This window comes from Maylandia zebra, linkage group LG6, assembly GCF_041146795.1.
Source record: "Maylandia zebra isolate NMK-2024a linkage group LG6, Mzebra_GT3a, whole genome shotgun sequence".
Classification (NCBI taxonomy): domain Eukaryota; kingdom Metazoa; phylum Chordata; class Actinopteri; order Cichliformes; family Cichlidae; genus Maylandia; species Maylandia zebra.
This window is the reverse complement of record NC_135172.1, coordinates 16,368,034-16,385,098: the sequence shown is the minus strand read 5'-3', so window position 1 is coordinate 16,385,098 and position 17,065 is coordinate 16,368,034. Positions and strand designations below refer to the sequence as shown.

Here is a 17,065-nt window from a genome sequence, read left to right as displayed (position 1 = left end):
TAAAAAAAAAATGCACACAGGCTTTCACAGTGTCACTGGGATACGCTGTGCTGCTACAAAATAAGGCACAAAACACACACACGAACACACACGGCTGTGCAGAAAAAGCCCAAAAACAAATACTTTCCGGCTTTCCCTGTGTGACAAATAATACCGGCTTATGTAATAAAAGGTGAGCTTGTTGGAAATGCAATTTATGTCTGTGGCGTGCATTTATGAGGAGCGACAGATTTGTTTGCACAGTCAACAATAGAAAACAGAAGAAGGAAAGCTCCATGGCTGCAGGAGTGAGAGCCAAGTGGGAAGCAGAGCAGAGAATATCTCGATCCTACGTTGGCAGATTCAAGAAGAAGGAGGAGAAGAAGAAATCTCAGGGCAGATGGGAGTTATAATCCCTCCAGGATGTAGGCCTACTGTGTCTGCACTTTCAGTCATGCCCAGTGTGCCTCTAAATAGACTTACCAGGCCTCTTTTGGTGAACCTACTGCTTTAATGGGTGTGATTTTGCAGAGGCACCAGGAAACAGCACATCTTCACCTTCTACGAGTAGGTGTTTGACTGTGTGCTTTATTAACAGAACATAGGAGGTGATTGTAGTCAGGGTAGTGGCCCAAAAAATACTAATAATGTTTCTGAGATTTAAGATTTGTCCAACCAGATGGAACCAGCCAACTTTGTCTTAAAGAGAACTGTTTCCGGTGTTAGGAAAACATACTTCTGCAAGATGCCAGCTTAAGTTGCCTCAACATCCTGAGGGCCTTTGCTTTGGAGCTGTATATCCTCCAGACAAACATCACAAAAAGGAAATGTGGAAAGTGGCTATGTGTTCAGCCAGAATAATCACAGGAACAAGTGAAGGGTATTTCCAAAGACAGAAAGTTGGAACATGTCCATCCCTTCATGCATTCATCCCTTTTCTTAAGTGCTTATCCGATTCAGGGTCACAGAGTGCTGGAGCGTATAGCTATTGGGCAAGAGGTGAGGTAAACAGTCTATCTGATATCGTGTTGATGTTGTTCCTGGATCAACATAATAATGTTTGTCTGCGATCAACATTGCATTTGAATAATCACTTTAGGATATCATAGCTTTGTGGCTTGGAAGACCCCTTACCAATGTCTGCTCTAGAGATGGACCGATCCGATATTAAGTATCGGTATCGGTCCGATACTGACGTAAATTCCTGGATCTGATATCGGAGAGAAATAAAAAATGTAATCCGATCTATTAAATATCAAAAAAGCACCTCACAAAACTTGCGACATGGTGTAACTCAGCTCATAACCGTAGCATGTCGGAGCAGTGTGGTCACGTGATAGAGCGGCTGTGTGTATTTGTAGCCTCGCTACCAAACCGGCATTTCATCTCCGAGGAAGTTATCCCAGAGAGAAGTAAAGCAAGTGTGTAAGTTTATCTCTGAATGTTTGTGAAGCACGTTTAAGCTTGATAATCTTTTGTTAGAATTTATTTAATATTACTTTCTACACCAGGATCCTTTTCTGTGTAGCTGACGGCTGGTAACTGTGCAGGGGCGGATCTAGCAAAGTTTAGCCAGAGGGGGCCGACAGGGCATTAACAGGGAAAAGGGGGCACAAAGACATACTTTTCTTCTTATTCTCATTTAAAATGTCTAGCTTTTAATAAATAATTATCTGAATCTTACACCCAAAGTTTTAATCTTATGTAAAATGTATAGAAGTCCATTACTGTATATAGTAACTGTTAAGTCTAATATACCCTAGTAAGCTATAGTACTTCATCATCATGTGCAGTCTGCAATTCTGTTGAAGAAAGATGTTGAATCTATTTAATTATTCTTGAAAAATAATTGATTTCTGTGCAATTTTTTTCACACTGCATCAAATTAAAGTCGATTACGTCGATTAAGCATCATGAGGTGGAGGGGGGGGGTGGTTCCCTTTTTTTTTTTTTTTTTTTTTGCTGGGAGTTTTAGAGCCCTATTAGTTAGGTTGCTTACTCTTTAAAATACCAGAATAGGGAGGATGGAGTAGGTTTAAGTTTATTAGATTGATCAGTATTGCTGAACTATGAAATATTTTGGGTGCAGGGTAGTTTTTGCATACAGGTATAACAGAATAGCTTTAATGTTTTTTTTTAACCCTATGAACTGATACAAAAAGCAGCAAGATATTAAAAAAACAGTTTTATTGATTAAAAAACACTATATCGGATTCATATCGGTATTGGCAGATATCCAAATTTATGATATCGGTATCGGACATAAAGAAGTGGTATCGTGCCATCTCTAGTCTGCTCAGGAAAAAATCCAAATCCAGAAGGGTTGGTGGGAGTTAGAGTTACACTTTGCTATGTGGTGTGATGGTTTATTCTGCAAAACTATGACATCACTGCAATATGATTGATCATTTCCAATGTTGAACCTGGACCAACATTAGTTTTGTTGGTCCATGAACAACACCTAACACAACAATATCAGATGGTGTGAAGTACAGATACCAGTCCTGTTGATGAATTAAGGACTTTCCAACTGTCCCGCTCTCCAAGAGTAACTGCCTCCCATGACACTGACACGGCAAACCTTCCGGCACAACTACTGATGTTGTTAATTTAATTAACACCAAAGCAGCTGAAACTGATTAGCAACCCCGTCTCTACTTAACTGACCACATCAATATACCAGATGCTTTATTGATGTGATGCTACAGTATACGCTGACTGAAATTATCTTAAACAGTGTGTTATGTTTTCAGTGGGTGACATGTCTGGACTGCAGACCAGCCAGCTAAGAACCCAGAATCTGTGACTTTGGAGGTGCTCTGTTCCTGAAATAAGCAAGGCGTTTCCTGAGTAGTTTCATACCTTTTCCAAAACGTGCATATATTGTTTAGCAGTGGTGGTTCTCTCAGAAATTAAGACTTTAAAGAACGTAACCAGTGCTGGCTTTTAAGTTGCATGCATGGTCGCTCTTCTGTTTAGTGCAGAGGACACAGCGTCCATGATTTACAAAAAAATGTAACCTTTGGATTTGTTGAAGACCACACAGCGACAGAAGCATTTAAGAATCGTTCATTTTTTTCCCTTGAATACTCAGATTTTACCTTAACCGTGTGTTTCTGAGCCCATGCAGTCACAATCAGAATCTGTTATTAATGCATTGCTGCATGAGGCCCAAAGATCACAGCCATTTAAGATTGGCTTTTCAACCTTACCCCCTGAGTAAAGACATTCTTTAATATCGTTTAATGGTATTGTGTGCTGTGACCGATTCACTTCTTTTTTGGTGCATGTAATTAACCTAAAAAATAAATAAATATGAGCCCCTACTTGATGTTTTTAGGTTAGTCTTATCAAAACATTATTAACGGTTAAAATGAGAAAACACTGCCGCCTTCCAAATACAGCGCTATTAATAAAATACGCCTGATGCTGCACATCAGTCACAGTTTCTCAACAAGACAGGATTATACTCATTTCTTTTAGGACTTTTGAAAAAATGGCCTCTGAACTGATTCGTGTACGTCGAGCATTTCCTCTGATTTCTCAGTGTTGCTCTTATTCCTGCGCAGTCCGCTCTTCTCGTGCCCAATCACACTTTCGAGAAGATCTTTGAGACCGTGTGATAGTAATTTGGCCTGAAATCTCTAAGCTTTAGATTCTGTAACTCCTGCAGCTGCTGTGCCTCTTTATCCTGCCAGCACCTATCCTCTGACTCAGGCGTCTCTCATGCCAGCTGAGGCTGGAGGGGCCTTTTTATTCAGCTCAATGGTGTGGCTCATCTCTAGTGTCAAGACTGGAGGTCTTGGTTTGCTGCCATGAGAAACACGCTCACTGCTTCTCGAAGCCACCGCTGCAAAGTGGTATTAGATGTCTTCTGGTTAAAGGCAAGGCAAGGCAAGGCAAGGCAAGTTTATTTGTATAGCACAATTCAACAACAAGGTGATTCAAAGTGCTTTACAGAGACATTAGAAACAAGAACAAATAAAAAGCATGATTTAAAATTGAATAAAACAAGCAAACTAACTAACTAACTAATTAACAAACAAACAAACAACAGTATATAAAATCAAAACAGATAAAATCAGAACAGTAGATAAAATCAGTAGTTAAATGTAAGTTTTGAAATTTAAGCTTAAAGTGTGGATTTGGTGCTTTATTCAAATGCAGCTGAGAACAGGTGAGTCTTCAACCTGGATTTAAATAAACTGAGTGTTTCAGCTGATCTGAGGCTTTCTGGGAGTTTGTTCCAGATATAAGGAGCATAAAAGCTGAATGCAGCTTCTCCGTGTCTGGTTCTGACTCTGGGAACTGATAAAAGACCGGATCCAGATGACCTGAGGGATCTGGAAGGTTCATACTGGGTCAGGAGGTCATTGATGTATTTTGGTCCTAAACCATTCAGAGCTTTATAGGCCAGCATCAGAACTTTAAAGTCTATCCTCTGACGGACAGGCAGCCAGTGTAAAGACCTCAGAGCTGGACTGATGTGGTCCACTTTTTTGGTCTTAGTGAGGACTCGAGCAGCAGAGTTCTGAATGAGCTGTAGTTGTCTGACTGATTTTTTAGGTAGACCTGTAAAGATGCTGTTACAGTAATCAAGCCTACTAAAGATGAATGCATGGACTAGTTTTTCCAGGTCCTGTTGAGACATCAGATCTTTTATCCTTGATATATTCTTGAGGTGATAGTAAGCTGACTTTGTTATTGTCTTAATGTGTTTTTCTAAGTTTAGGTCTGCATCCATCACTACACCCAAATTTCTCGCCTGGTTTGTGGTTTTTAGATGTATAGATTGAAGTTCTCTGGTGACCTGTAATCGTTTTTCTTTGGCGCCAAAGACTATTACTTCAGTTTTGTTTTTGTTTAGCTGGAGAAAATTGTGGCACAACCAGTCATTAATTTCCTCAATGCATTTACCAAGAGCCTGTACAGGGCCTCGGTCTCCTGGTGACATTGTGATATATATTTGTGTGTCGTCTGCATAGCTGTGATAGTTTATTTTGTTGTTCTTTATAATCTGTGCCAGTGGGAGCATGTAGATGTTAAACAGAAGGGGTCCCAAGATGGAACCTTGGGGAACTCCACATGTGATACTTGTCTGCTCAGATGTGAAGTTACCTATTGATACAAAGTATTTCCTGTTTTCTACGTATGTTTTGAACCAGTTTAGTACAGTTCCTGAAAGACCTGCCCAGTTCTCCAGTCGTTTGAGTAATATGTTGTGGTCAACTGTATCAAATGCTGCACTGAGATCCAGTAAAACTAGGACTGACATTTTTCCACTGTCTGTATTCAGACATATGTCATTAAACACTTTGGTCAGAGCGGTTTCAGTGCTGTGGTTCTGTCTAAAACCTGACTGGAAGGCATCGTAGCAATTATTCTGTTTTAAGAAGTAACTGAGCTGTTGAGAAACTGCTTTTTCAATGATCTTACTTAAAAATGGGAGATTTGAGATCGGCCTGTAGTTGTTCATTTGTGTCTTGTCAAGATTGTCCTTTTTCAGTATAGGTTTGATTACAGCAGTTTTTAGTGATTCTGGAAACACACCTGATAATAAAGAAAAGTTGACGATCTGTAACAGGTCTGACTCTAAAGTCTTTGAGACCTTTTTGAAAAAACTTGTTAAAGGCAGCGATAAGGAGTCCGCACTGATGTTTTGCACAGCAAAACTTGGCATCACCTTGTATGCTGTGCATGGCTCTGGGAGTCGCTGTGCAGTTCCCTCCGAGGGTTTCTTGGGGCCATAGAAAGAAAGGGGTTGGACTTCTCTTGCCCTTTGTGTTCAAAGTGTTTGTCTCAAACATCCCATGATGCCCTATTTGGGCTGTTACCTTGTGACTTTGTCCACCAATAGTTTTTTCAATTGCTTTGCTGGTTGTTTAGTGAATACACTCTCTGTCGAGTCTCATAGCATGCAGGCCCAACACGTTTTGTTAAAGAGAAACTGGAACCAATGTATTTTCCTGTAAATATAACATTTGTTTTAATTAGCTTCAATTAATTACTGTTGTAGTACATCTGGTTAATTTTCTTTCAATGCAATAATTGTTTAAGCTCTCCTAATCTCTCAGACTAACAGGCCATACAGAGGGAATTAACCATGAGAACATTTGTTAACAAGTAAATTTAGTGATTTCTCTGTAAAATCAGCACCAGATAGATTTCTGTCTGCTTGGTATCTAATGCCAAACTAACCTAAACTAACAAAAAATTTGTATTTGCTTGCACTCATGTGTCTTTACATTCTCATTTTTTTGTACGTGCCTGTGTGCATGTGGTTGTGGGTTGTGTTGTGTGTCTGTTTTATTGTGCCGTCATGTTGGCTGTGTATGTTTGTGTCCTTGTTTGTGTGTGTTTTGTGTAGGAATGCGTCCCCTGCATTATGCTGCATGGCAGGGGAAGACTGAGCCTATGAAAATGCTGCTGAAGGCAGGCTCGTCAGTCAACGGACAGTCAGATGAAGGACAGATCCCGCTCCACCTGTCAGCTCAGCATGGACACTATGATGGGGTAACTGTTTGTGTGTGTGTGTGTGTGTGTGTGTGTGTGTGTGTGTGTGTGTGTGTGTGCACTGTAGGTGCTTTACTGTGCACAGAGCCAGTGTTTGTGTTATGTGAGATCTGTGTAGTTGTTATGTGGGCTTGATGCTGTGTGCCTGATACGTGGTTGTTGCAAGCTCAGCTTTAAATGTGTTGGTAACATTTGTTTGTTTGTGTGCGTCTGTGTGTTACAGTCGGAGATGTTGCTGCAGCACCAGTCCAACCCGTGCATCTCAGACACAGCTGGGAAAACTCCACTGGACCTCGCTTGCGAATTTGGACGTGTTGGAGTGAGTACAACAATAACTACAACTGGGTTCAAAACAGAAGATTTTTTTTTACCCTATCAACAATATGTTTTACCTAAAAATGATAAATGGTGAAGATGGATGTAACATCACCATCACCCATTGGTTTTGGACTCCACATTTTAAAGCTTCACATTAAATTTTTGCTGCCACCATCTTGTTTTTTCTTTAAGCCAGAAGTTATCTTGGCCACTAACCAGGTGACGTTAACTTGCCTGTTATTTTGGATGTGTGAAACCAACTGAAAACCAGTGATTGTGAGGGAAGAATGAGTATTGCCCAACTGGGTTTGACTGGGTTCGAGGTTGATAGCAGCTGCTGGGAAAATGATTTCTAAAGCCGCAGTTACTCAGGCCTAAAGACAATTTAGTGAGCCCCAATAGCTACCTCCTATTGGTAGGAAAAAAGCATGTCTCCCCCAACTGGTGTACAAAAACCTATTTGTGATTGCTTTGGTTGCTAAAATGTTGTTGCGTTGGTAATTTGTGACGAATAAGTGACGAACTTGTCTATAAACACCAGCCAGCCGCTCTCCGAGCTGTAAAGAATCTGTGAAAATTGTCACACAGACCAAAAGCAGACACCCTTTAAAATGTTGGCTGTATTCCTCAGGCACAACTTTTACTGTTAAGGCAAGTCTTCCTCATTTACAGTTTGCGTTGCTTGTAGCTAGCAAGTATTTTCATACAAAAATGAAGAACTACAGGCAACTGTGGCAATCTGCTAGCAACCAAAGTAATCACAAAGAGGTATTTAGTTAATTCGCTATCAACCAGTGGATGTATCATGTCCAGTTTGGCGGACAATTCTTGAACAATGTCCTTTTGATGTCACATGAAAAACCAAAGTAAATTATTGCAACTGTTAGCATGCTAACATGCTAAACAGATCACATCAACTCACTTGCATGTTAAGATTTGCTTAGTAATAGACCCTGTGCACGAGAAAATGCTAACTTCCTGGTTTGAGACCGGATGTGGGGTTGTACATTTCCGGTAGCTTTATTAAAATCATGTCCAAAACTCGAAAACGGAAAGATCGCGTTAAGTTACAAAGATGAGAAGGTGGGAACACTCGCCACTGTTGTGTCATAAAAAATCTAATGATCAATTTTGATGTTTAAAGAGTTTAGATCGATGAGTTGTTTACATCACTCAACACAAGCAGAGTGATGCAAGCAGGCAAATTCAGAAGCACATCTCTGTATAGTGACTGGTCTTATGATTTAAACAGGCAAATGTTCAGCATTCAAACTACAGGTGAAGAATAGTCAAACCAGATGTTTCCCCAGTTATGTCGATATCAGCTAGTCAAGTACACACCTACACAGCATGTTAACAAACCGTGAAAAAAGCCACAAAAAATGAATGATTGCTGGTAACGGTTTCTATACATTAGTATTTACGAAGGGTATGTTGTGACTTACCTTCAAAATTACAGTGGTCCCTCGCTAATAACGCGGTTCACCTTTCACCTCGCTGTTTCACAGATCTTTTTTAGTGCAAGTTTGCACGTTTTTTTACGTCACATTGTGTCCTGCGTCCTGATCACTGCAGACGATCTTCTCCGTGACGTCTCTCCTGTACAGTACAGAATCGCTGCATCGATTGCTAGCAGTGTGACTCTGAAGTGCAGTGCTGTATGTCCACGATGTCCACCAAACATTTTGCACCGTCAAAAAATAAAATTGGCTACTTGATTTCACCTATCGCTGGTTATTTTTAGAACATAACACCCGCGATAAACGAGGGACAGCTGAGAAATATAACATTTGAATCCCTTTTCTCTTTTGCTCTGAGGCGCGGGGAAAAAATATCGACAAGTCGATGAACATCATTTACAGATATATTGGGTAAATGCCCAAGACATCTATAGAAATGTAAATCGCCGCTTGATTCATTCATTTGCTTAACTTGTTTTGGACCGTAAACAGGGCGTGAATAGGACACCGGAAACAAAGCTCCCCACAGGAGTTTCCGCACCGGAAGTAGCATATGCTAATGTGCACATAGTCAATATTAAATACTTAAGTACAGCTAAAGATAATGGGAATGCCATTAGCTTAGCTTTTAGCTTGTTAGCATTAGCATTAGTTTTTAGACATTAATCAAAGTATGAGACAAACTCAAATTTTGATCCAATGATGGGGTAAGAAGAAAAGTTAGATATTATCAAAAGTACCAAATTTGCCATGTTTTGACTGAGAGACTCTATACCTAAATGTTTATTTTAGAGTTTCCTGGTAAAGATAAGCAATGGTGACATCCATTTAATTTTAAAATTATAGGCAAAATGTTCACCTAAAAGGTTAATTATTCCAGAAACAGATTAATTATACAACAACACAGCCTAAAAATGTCTAAAATCCTTAAAATGAACAAGAACAATGGTCTTACTGAGACAGCCACATGTGGACACAGAGGTAATTCAAGACACTAGCAGCCAAAGTGTGCACCTGTGTTGCTGCTAGTCCACAGAGAAACCAGATTTTAGTTTTAAATTCACTTTTACACAGAAGGAATTATAGAGTTAATATAAATCATGAAATGGCTTTACAAGTTACACTGTGTGTCTTTGTGTTTAGGTGGTCCAGCTCCTGCTCAGCAGTAACATGTGTGCAGCCATGCTGGAACCAAAACCCTCCGACCCCAACGGAGTGTCACCTTTGCATCTGGCTGCCAAGAACGGACACATCGAAGTGATACGGTCCAAATAACTACTCCTTTCTGTCTGCTCTGTGTTTGTTATACCTCCTTCATTAGACACTTAGTCATTCTGTCTCTCCACCGACTGATCTAATTTAACGTTAAAGGATAATGCCAGTTCATTTCAACCTGGCATATTTCCCATTAACAAGGCTAACGTGTTTCTATGGGTCATGCAGGGTTTCCACTATCCACCTTGATTGTAGAGATTTGTAGAATTGAGGTGTGAACAACATACATTAGAGAAACTGGGCCAAGTCCTCTGAAGCATCTCAACAACAATGAATTATATTAAACAGTTCTTTCAAGTCTTTATTTCTATTCATTATTTTTTTAACAGGCAAAAACATTACATGCATAGGCCCTGTTCACATCACATAAAACTATATATACAAGTGAAAGATTACAGATATACAGCAAAACACAAGTTTAAAAAAAGAAAATCAGAATCAGAATCAGAATACTTTATTGATCCCTGGGGGAAATTATTTTTTGTTACAGTGCTCCATTATAAACCAACATTAAGACAAGACAGACAATACACTAACTAAGAAAGACATTATTGATCCTAGGTAAGAGAGTGTAAAGGTCTGATGCTATGTGGATTGGGCAGCAGTCTGGAACAGAGATCCGATCCAATTCCTGGTTGCTAAAACTGGTTCTTGGGTAATAGGACTACTGTCAGGCTCACCTACATGTATGACTCCGGTTCTGCAGCCAGTCTCCTGGGAAGGAGTTGGATGTTGTTCCCCTCTGGAGATGCTCTCAGTGAGAGACCCTGCATGTTTGGTGGATGACAGGATATCTGACTGTTGTGTGGACTTATACGTCAAATATTAGGCCCAGGTGCCTTTTAGTCTTTGAGTCTTCATTCTCTTACTGAGAAATTTTAACATTCACTGGGACATAAGTGGGCTTTGCACCAAAATACCCTAGCCCACATGTCAACGGCCAACGTGACTTGGACATCTGACAAAGTCCCAGTACACCCAGGAAAGGACTTTACCAAACACTAGAACTTGGTGAAGGATCGTCAAATCCTACCTATGGCAGAATTTGGACACCATTCAGAAGGAGGCAGAGGACACCGAGTCTGACTTAATCATGCTCTGCACCTACATGGAGCTACAGACGTAAGGTGGCTGCTGCCTGTCATTGGGGCCTTGCGGGAGATTTTCATTCAGACTCATGTCATCTGCAGTATTGGGGACACTGTAGCGCTCTGTTCTGATAAAGAGAGCTGGCTGGTTGGAGCGAGGTCTGGACATCTCTGTCTAGAATGCTGCTCCTGTGACCTGGACATATATAAACAGCAGAAAATACACAGATGGATCAATAGATGGTTCTGGTGAACTGTGTTAGTGACAAGTTGCTGGCTGACCTAATTGTGAGCATTTTTGAACGTTTTCCTCCTCAATTGGCAGTATAGGACAGAACATGGCAACACCATCAGTTTCCTGAGCCCAACGCTATAGCAGGCCAGTGATTTTTTTCTCTCTATGCCTTTTCTTCAATCTTCAGTTTCTTGCCTTCACTACTACACAGTGAGCGTGTGTTTATGGCACAAAAGATTAACACAAATTAGCTTTCTTGCCAAAGTCCACTTCCTCTTTAACCCCCTATAAACAAATCTTTTCCTGCAATTTGTTGAATAACCAACCAAACAAACATTTACAGGGTAAAATTCAACTGCCTATGTTAGATAACCGCGCAAAGGGTTGGCCTGTGCAAAAGGTGCTTTCCTTTTACATTGTGGGTTTTAGTTACACTAGAAACATATTTTCTTTGTTTCCTTCTTCCTGTGGAAGCCTGGCAACAGCTGTCAGTCAAACACAGAGACCCCATTCACTCAAACTGGCAGCTCTTAACACAAACACTATGAAAAATACATCTGAGAAAAAGACTGAAAAACTGGTTAATCCAAATGTCATTTTGGGGAATTTATTTCCACTTTTATTGAGTTGCATGAATGTAGATGCTTTTCTTTCATTTCTTACTTTAGAGCAGTCATAAAAAGTTATCTTGAAATATTTATTATTTTTCGCTGCAGGTTGCTGATTCAGGCTGGAATAGATATCAACAGACAGTCCGAGTCTGGCACAGCACTACATCAGGCTGCCCTCTGTGGGAAGACGGAGGTAGTACGCCTGCTGCTGGATGTAAGTCTAACTATCCGTTTAATGTGTTTACATAAGAAGCTGTTGTTAATGCTGACCTCCCTCCTATGAGCTGTGCAAATTCACACCCCAGCAACTGTCATTCATCTGACTGTGAGGAAACTGTGGGATATGTTATATTGTTATTGTTTATTACATAAAGCAGTAGCAGGCTGACCAGCCTCCTGTCTGTCATCCAATATTCAAACCTGTTGTTCGGTTTTTAACCTTTTTTTTGACCTTCAGATGAACATGGATGTAAATGCCTAACCCTGCCTTTGTAAAGGGCCCACTTTAAGTGTCCCCTCTCGTCCTGCTGCGCTTCACTTTTGATGTTAATGCTGAGGCAGCGCACACAACAAACATCCCTACTGTGGAATGTTCTTTGTGACACACAATTTGATTTTGCAGCTTTAATCATTTTCCTCCTCCGCGTCACTCCAGAGCGGCATCAGTGCAGGAGTGAGAAACACTCTGAGTCAGACTGCCCTGGACATCGTTAACCAGTTCACTACCACGCAGGCCAGCCGGGAGATCAAACAGTTACTGAGAGGTGAGGCCGCGAGTGCACGAGCTCGCACACCAACTCACAAATCCTTGTGTGACACATTTTTTAAACCCTCCCAGCTGGTGGCAACACCAAAAATCTGCTTTTCAAGCCATGCCCACTTTGTGAGTGTTAAAACTATTAGGAACCTGGTTTTTGTTATAAATAACAACATACTGTAAAAAGACATTTTTAAAATGAATTTATTGCTATTGACATTTAAAACAATGGCATAATGTCCATTCTTATTTTGGGATTTTCTTGTATTGATTAGACTGGCGAAATTTATTATGCTAATGATACTACCCACCAATATCACCTTCTCCGTTCTCTTCTGTCTGCACTTTATACTCTTGTGTTGTAGATGCCTCAGCTGCAATGCAGGTGCGAGCACTAAAGGATTACTGCAACAACTATGACCTTACCAGCCTCAACATCAAAGCTGGCGACATCATCACGGTATAGCTTTATAATTAAGGTTCCGCAATAAAAATATGTTTCAGCCTTTGCTGCATGTTTGCCAGTCATAATAACCTGTGTCGGTAATATCAATCTGTCTACACAGTTTAATAGTTGGGTGTTACAGTGTAAGCATCACTGAGCTGAAAAGAGGTTTTGCCACACAAACTATTATTAAAAACAAATTATTATTTTTGCCAGAGCTATGGCGCTTCTTCGCTTCACTCATATAAGAAAACACAGACATCTATGTCAATTTATTATGTTATTTCTTTATTCTTCTATATTCATTGATCTTTTTTGCAAGCTACCTTGTATATATGAAAAAGTAATCACTTACAGGCGCTGTTAGCGAACACCTATTTACAGATGTGCATGAAAATACATAACGTAAAGCAGATGCAATGTTGGCTTTTGTTTTGAGGTCATCTACTATATATAATATCTATAATTTAAAAGGATTTGAATTTTATAAAAATAATTCACAAAAACTATATACATGTTAAGGCAGTTTATATAGTATGTTTTGTGTTTTTAACCAGTTTTGTAGCCAACTGGCTAAAAATGGCAACGCTAAAGCCAGCCTGCTAATGTAAAAACAGTTGTGTAATGTATTATGATTGAAGAATTCAGGGTTTAGTAAGGTGGACACTTATTCCACTTTATCAAGGTGGACACTTGATAAAACACAGTTTATCTATGATATACATGGAAAATTTTAAATTATATTTCGCAAAAATGCCTCAAACTACTAACTATGCTAATGCTAGCTAATGATAGCTAAATGACTAAATAGCATGGTGTGTTATTTCCCACTCATTTTTTTAACTACTGCCTTTTTTTAAATGGAAATTTAAACAGACATTTTCTGCTCATTTCAGCTGCTAAGTCTGAAAAAGTAAAAGCAAAACAATGGTAGAAGTATTTTTATAAAGAATTAACAGCTAAATTTGTTACACTGCCATCTGAGCAGTAGCCACTATTGCCATAGTTTGAAGTTAGCTGGTAGTGTGAGGTTCAGAGCTAAAGATTTAAACTTGATATAGGTATGGTTTTAGTTTGGCTTTGCAGTCTTTGTTATGGAAATGAAAAGTGGCTGTAATCTTTGTACGTGCACAGGTTTTAGAGCAGCACTCTGATGGCCGATGGAAAGGCTGTATTCATGACAACCGGACAGGAAATGACCGTGTGGGCTACTTCCCCTCCAACATGGTGGAAGTCATCAAGAGGGCAGGTGACCACCCGCATCACAGCTGTGTGTGTGCATGGGTGGGTGGGTGGATGTGCGTGTGAGCTTAGCAGCTGTTTCGCAGCTATAGCTGGTCATTAGTTGTAGCTAGCTGTGGCATCATCGGCCTGTTTGGGGCATACCATCTGTTTTCCCCACCCTGCCAGTCTCATTGATTGCATCAATCAAACATAGTCCTCTATCCGCAGTCGGCCCTGAATCACCCCTCTATATTTCTGCTCCTTCTGTCACCCTCCCTAATTAATAAACAAGTCCGACCCTGCTAGATTGTAATGTTTTTGTTCATATTGTTTGTTTGCCTTATTGCTGTAGTGATATTATATTTTGTTTTATAATGATATATTCCCTGTGGATATATGGATGTATTCTTTTCTCATGTTTTAAGTTTAATCAACTATTATTTTGTGCATTTTCTGATTTTTTCTGATTAGACTTTTGTTTTGTTTCAAGTTGACTGATCAGTTGTTGTTGTGTTGTTGTTGTTGTTGTTTTGCCCCCCCCCTCCTCCTGGATTGTTGCCAGGTCACTCCCCCTCCCAGCAGTGCCACACCCTCCTCCTCCGCAGGCCCAACCCTTGCCCCATTGCCTCGGTCAACGGAAACTCATACCCCCCCTCCAAAGTCCTTCCCCTGCATCTGCCTCCCCCTCCTCCCCTTAACCCCAACACACAGTCCCTTCCTCGGTTCTCCTCATTTGGGTACGTTCCTCTCCCTATCTCTCCTCCTTCTCTGTGTACTCCTCCTCTGTCCACTGCTCCTCCTCCTCCTCCTCTCTCCACTTCTCAGGAGCAGCAAAGTCAGACAGGTACATACTGTAGTGTCACTTTAAGTCACAGATAAGAATCCTTTCTCTGCTTTTTGTCAAGAACACATAAAAAGCCTGCTGTCTATCTGCTTGTGGCAACGCTTCATCAAAGAATCAGTTCAGCCAAATAAAAAAATACTCAAAAAGGCCTAAAAAAACTGAAGCAGTCCTGTGAAAAACTAAGTACACCTCATGACTCACTTGCGTGCAGAACCATGTTTAGCAGCGATAACTTTAATAATTGTTTTTTGTGTCACTCTAGCGGCCTACCATACCAACGGTACAGCACCATGTTTTTCTCCAAACATGGTGCTGTGCATTTTGACAAACATCTCCACCTTGATCTCGCCTTTTCAGAGGACATTTTTCCAGAAGTGTTCTGGTTTGTTCATATGAACCACACTGAAAATACTTAGCAATTTGTGCATTTATGACTGGCTGTAATACTGGTAGCTTAGCTGTAGCATTTGTAGCTGAGGGCTTCAGCTTCCCGGTAATAAGGAAATGACGTCATTTACGTAGATTACTGATTGGCAGCGCTAACTTGAAATTTCGAGTTACTTTTCTCAAAATTTTGAGTTAATAAGTCAAAATTTAGAGAAAGATAACTCGACATTTCAAGTTATAGATACTTTCTTTTTTTAGTATCAAAAACGGGCTTTCGGAGCTGTGCTCGCTTCAGAAAGTAGAGACAAGCTTTCCAAAGAAGCCTTGTTCAGACTTTGTTTAACTGTACTGTGATGAACTTTATATTTAACATGCTAACTGAGGCCTGTAGAGTCTGAGCTGTTGCATTGCACAGTCTGACCTTGGGATGAATTTGCTGGGCACACCCAAGTGCTCCAGACCAGCAAACTGCTCTTTTGTGTTTGTGTGTTATTGATTTCATGCGAATGGACTGATTCTATATAGCCCTTTCTATCTGCTGGAGTACTCAAAGCACTCTATACAACATGCCACATTCATTCTAAGCTTTTTAGTGCTTCCTAATGAACATTCATACTCCGACGGATGCATCAGAGAGCTACTTGGGGTTAGTATCTTGGTTAGTACTTGGCATGCAAACTGGAGGAGCCAGGGATCGAATCACTAACATTCCCATCACCTGCTCTACCTCCTGAGCTACAATCACCTGTGGAAGCAGTAATGGTGTACTTAGTTTTAAACAAGACTGCATATTGTCCCTTGAAGACTTTCTTTTTTACATAGCCATATGTGCTTGAGGCAGTTCTTCATTAAAGGATCAGTTCAATCAAATAATTATTTACAAAAAAAGGCTAACAAAATTAGTAATTCGTCCACATATACATTTATCTAGCCCGTGTGGGTCCTAACTGACTCAAACCTTTGTTTTGTTTCTTTAAATGTGGGTTTTTATGACGACTAAGGCCATGAAAGTAATGCCTCCTTTGTACATTTCTTATAATTCCAGTGAAATGACCCTTTCATTTATCTTACTCGACATGCTGTGTTTGTTATAAATAACTTGAGAGGCCGTATTCGGCATTTTTAATCAGCATTACAGTGATTAAGTAGAATCACCACACGTCACTGGATGTGTCATTCACAACAGCTTCATGGTGTTTTGACCAAAAGGGTCTGTGGGTTTCTACAAGCCTCAGGACTCCCACTAGTAGTAGCATGTTTATGCACGTGAGCTGAGTGAGTGTATCTCTGCGTGTGAGTCTGTGCCTTTTACAGTGTTTAATCACAAGCTCAACACATTTACTGTATGTAGGGAACAGCAGTACACATTATTATCGCTCAGATATTGTTTCTGTTTCTGCATTTTTGCTAATACAAAGTTTTAAATTTAAAATACTAAGACCAAAGGAGTAACAGATGTGGGGTTCTGTGTGTGTCTCTGTGTGTGTGAGACAGGTTCACGAGCTGCAGAGCTGAGTCCTCAGGGCTCTCCCACTTTGGGACAGCAGAGCAGCACCAGTGAGGACATCTGGGTGCTGCGCAAACCGCTGGCAGGTAAACTGAAAGCGTGCTTTTGTGGGGGAAAAAAGGAAATGATGTGTGTCAGACACGTTGTGTGTGTGTGTAATGCTGCGTTCTACAACGTGTGTTTATGTGTGGAGGTGGCGAGCGCAGCGGCAGCGTCGGCAGCCTCGGCAGTGTTCGGTCATCGAGCAGCTTGCAGGGCTCTGGAAACACGCATGTTTTGACCACTCCTGCACCCAGTCCCCACCCCGCACCCACGCCAGGGGTCAACACCCACGGCCTTAATGCTCCCGGCCTGCATGCACAAGCAGAAGGAGTCAAGGTAAAAGACTCCTTGCATTCAGTTGTGTTTGCACACATTTCATG

At 40.6% G+C, this 17,065-nt stretch overlaps 1 protein-coding gene across 1 annotated transcript in view; it reads left to right on the top strand.

Annotated features, from left to right (window-relative positions):
- The window catches only part of LOC101487807 (uncharacterized), a 47,423-nt gene that overhangs the window by 12,189 nt on the left and 18,169 nt on the right, over positions 1-17,065 (top strand). The window contains exons 4-13 of the mRNA XM_076884760.1: positions 6,347-6,492; positions 6,716-6,811; positions 9,414-9,535; positions 11,585-11,693; positions 12,135-12,243; positions 12,602-12,696; positions 13,816-13,930; positions 14,468-14,749; positions 16,631-16,729; positions 16,837-17,021. Of these exons, the coding sequence (XP_076740875.1) occupies positions 6,347-6,492; positions 6,716-6,811; positions 9,414-9,535; positions 11,585-11,693; positions 12,135-12,243; positions 12,602-12,696; positions 13,816-13,930; positions 14,468-14,749; positions 16,631-16,729; positions 16,837-17,021 (1,358 nt within the window). The remainder of the gene's footprint in view (positions 1-6,346; positions 6,493-6,715; positions 6,812-9,413; positions 9,536-11,584; positions 11,694-12,134; positions 12,244-12,601; positions 12,697-13,815; positions 13,931-14,467; positions 14,750-16,630; positions 16,730-16,836; positions 17,022-17,065) is intronic.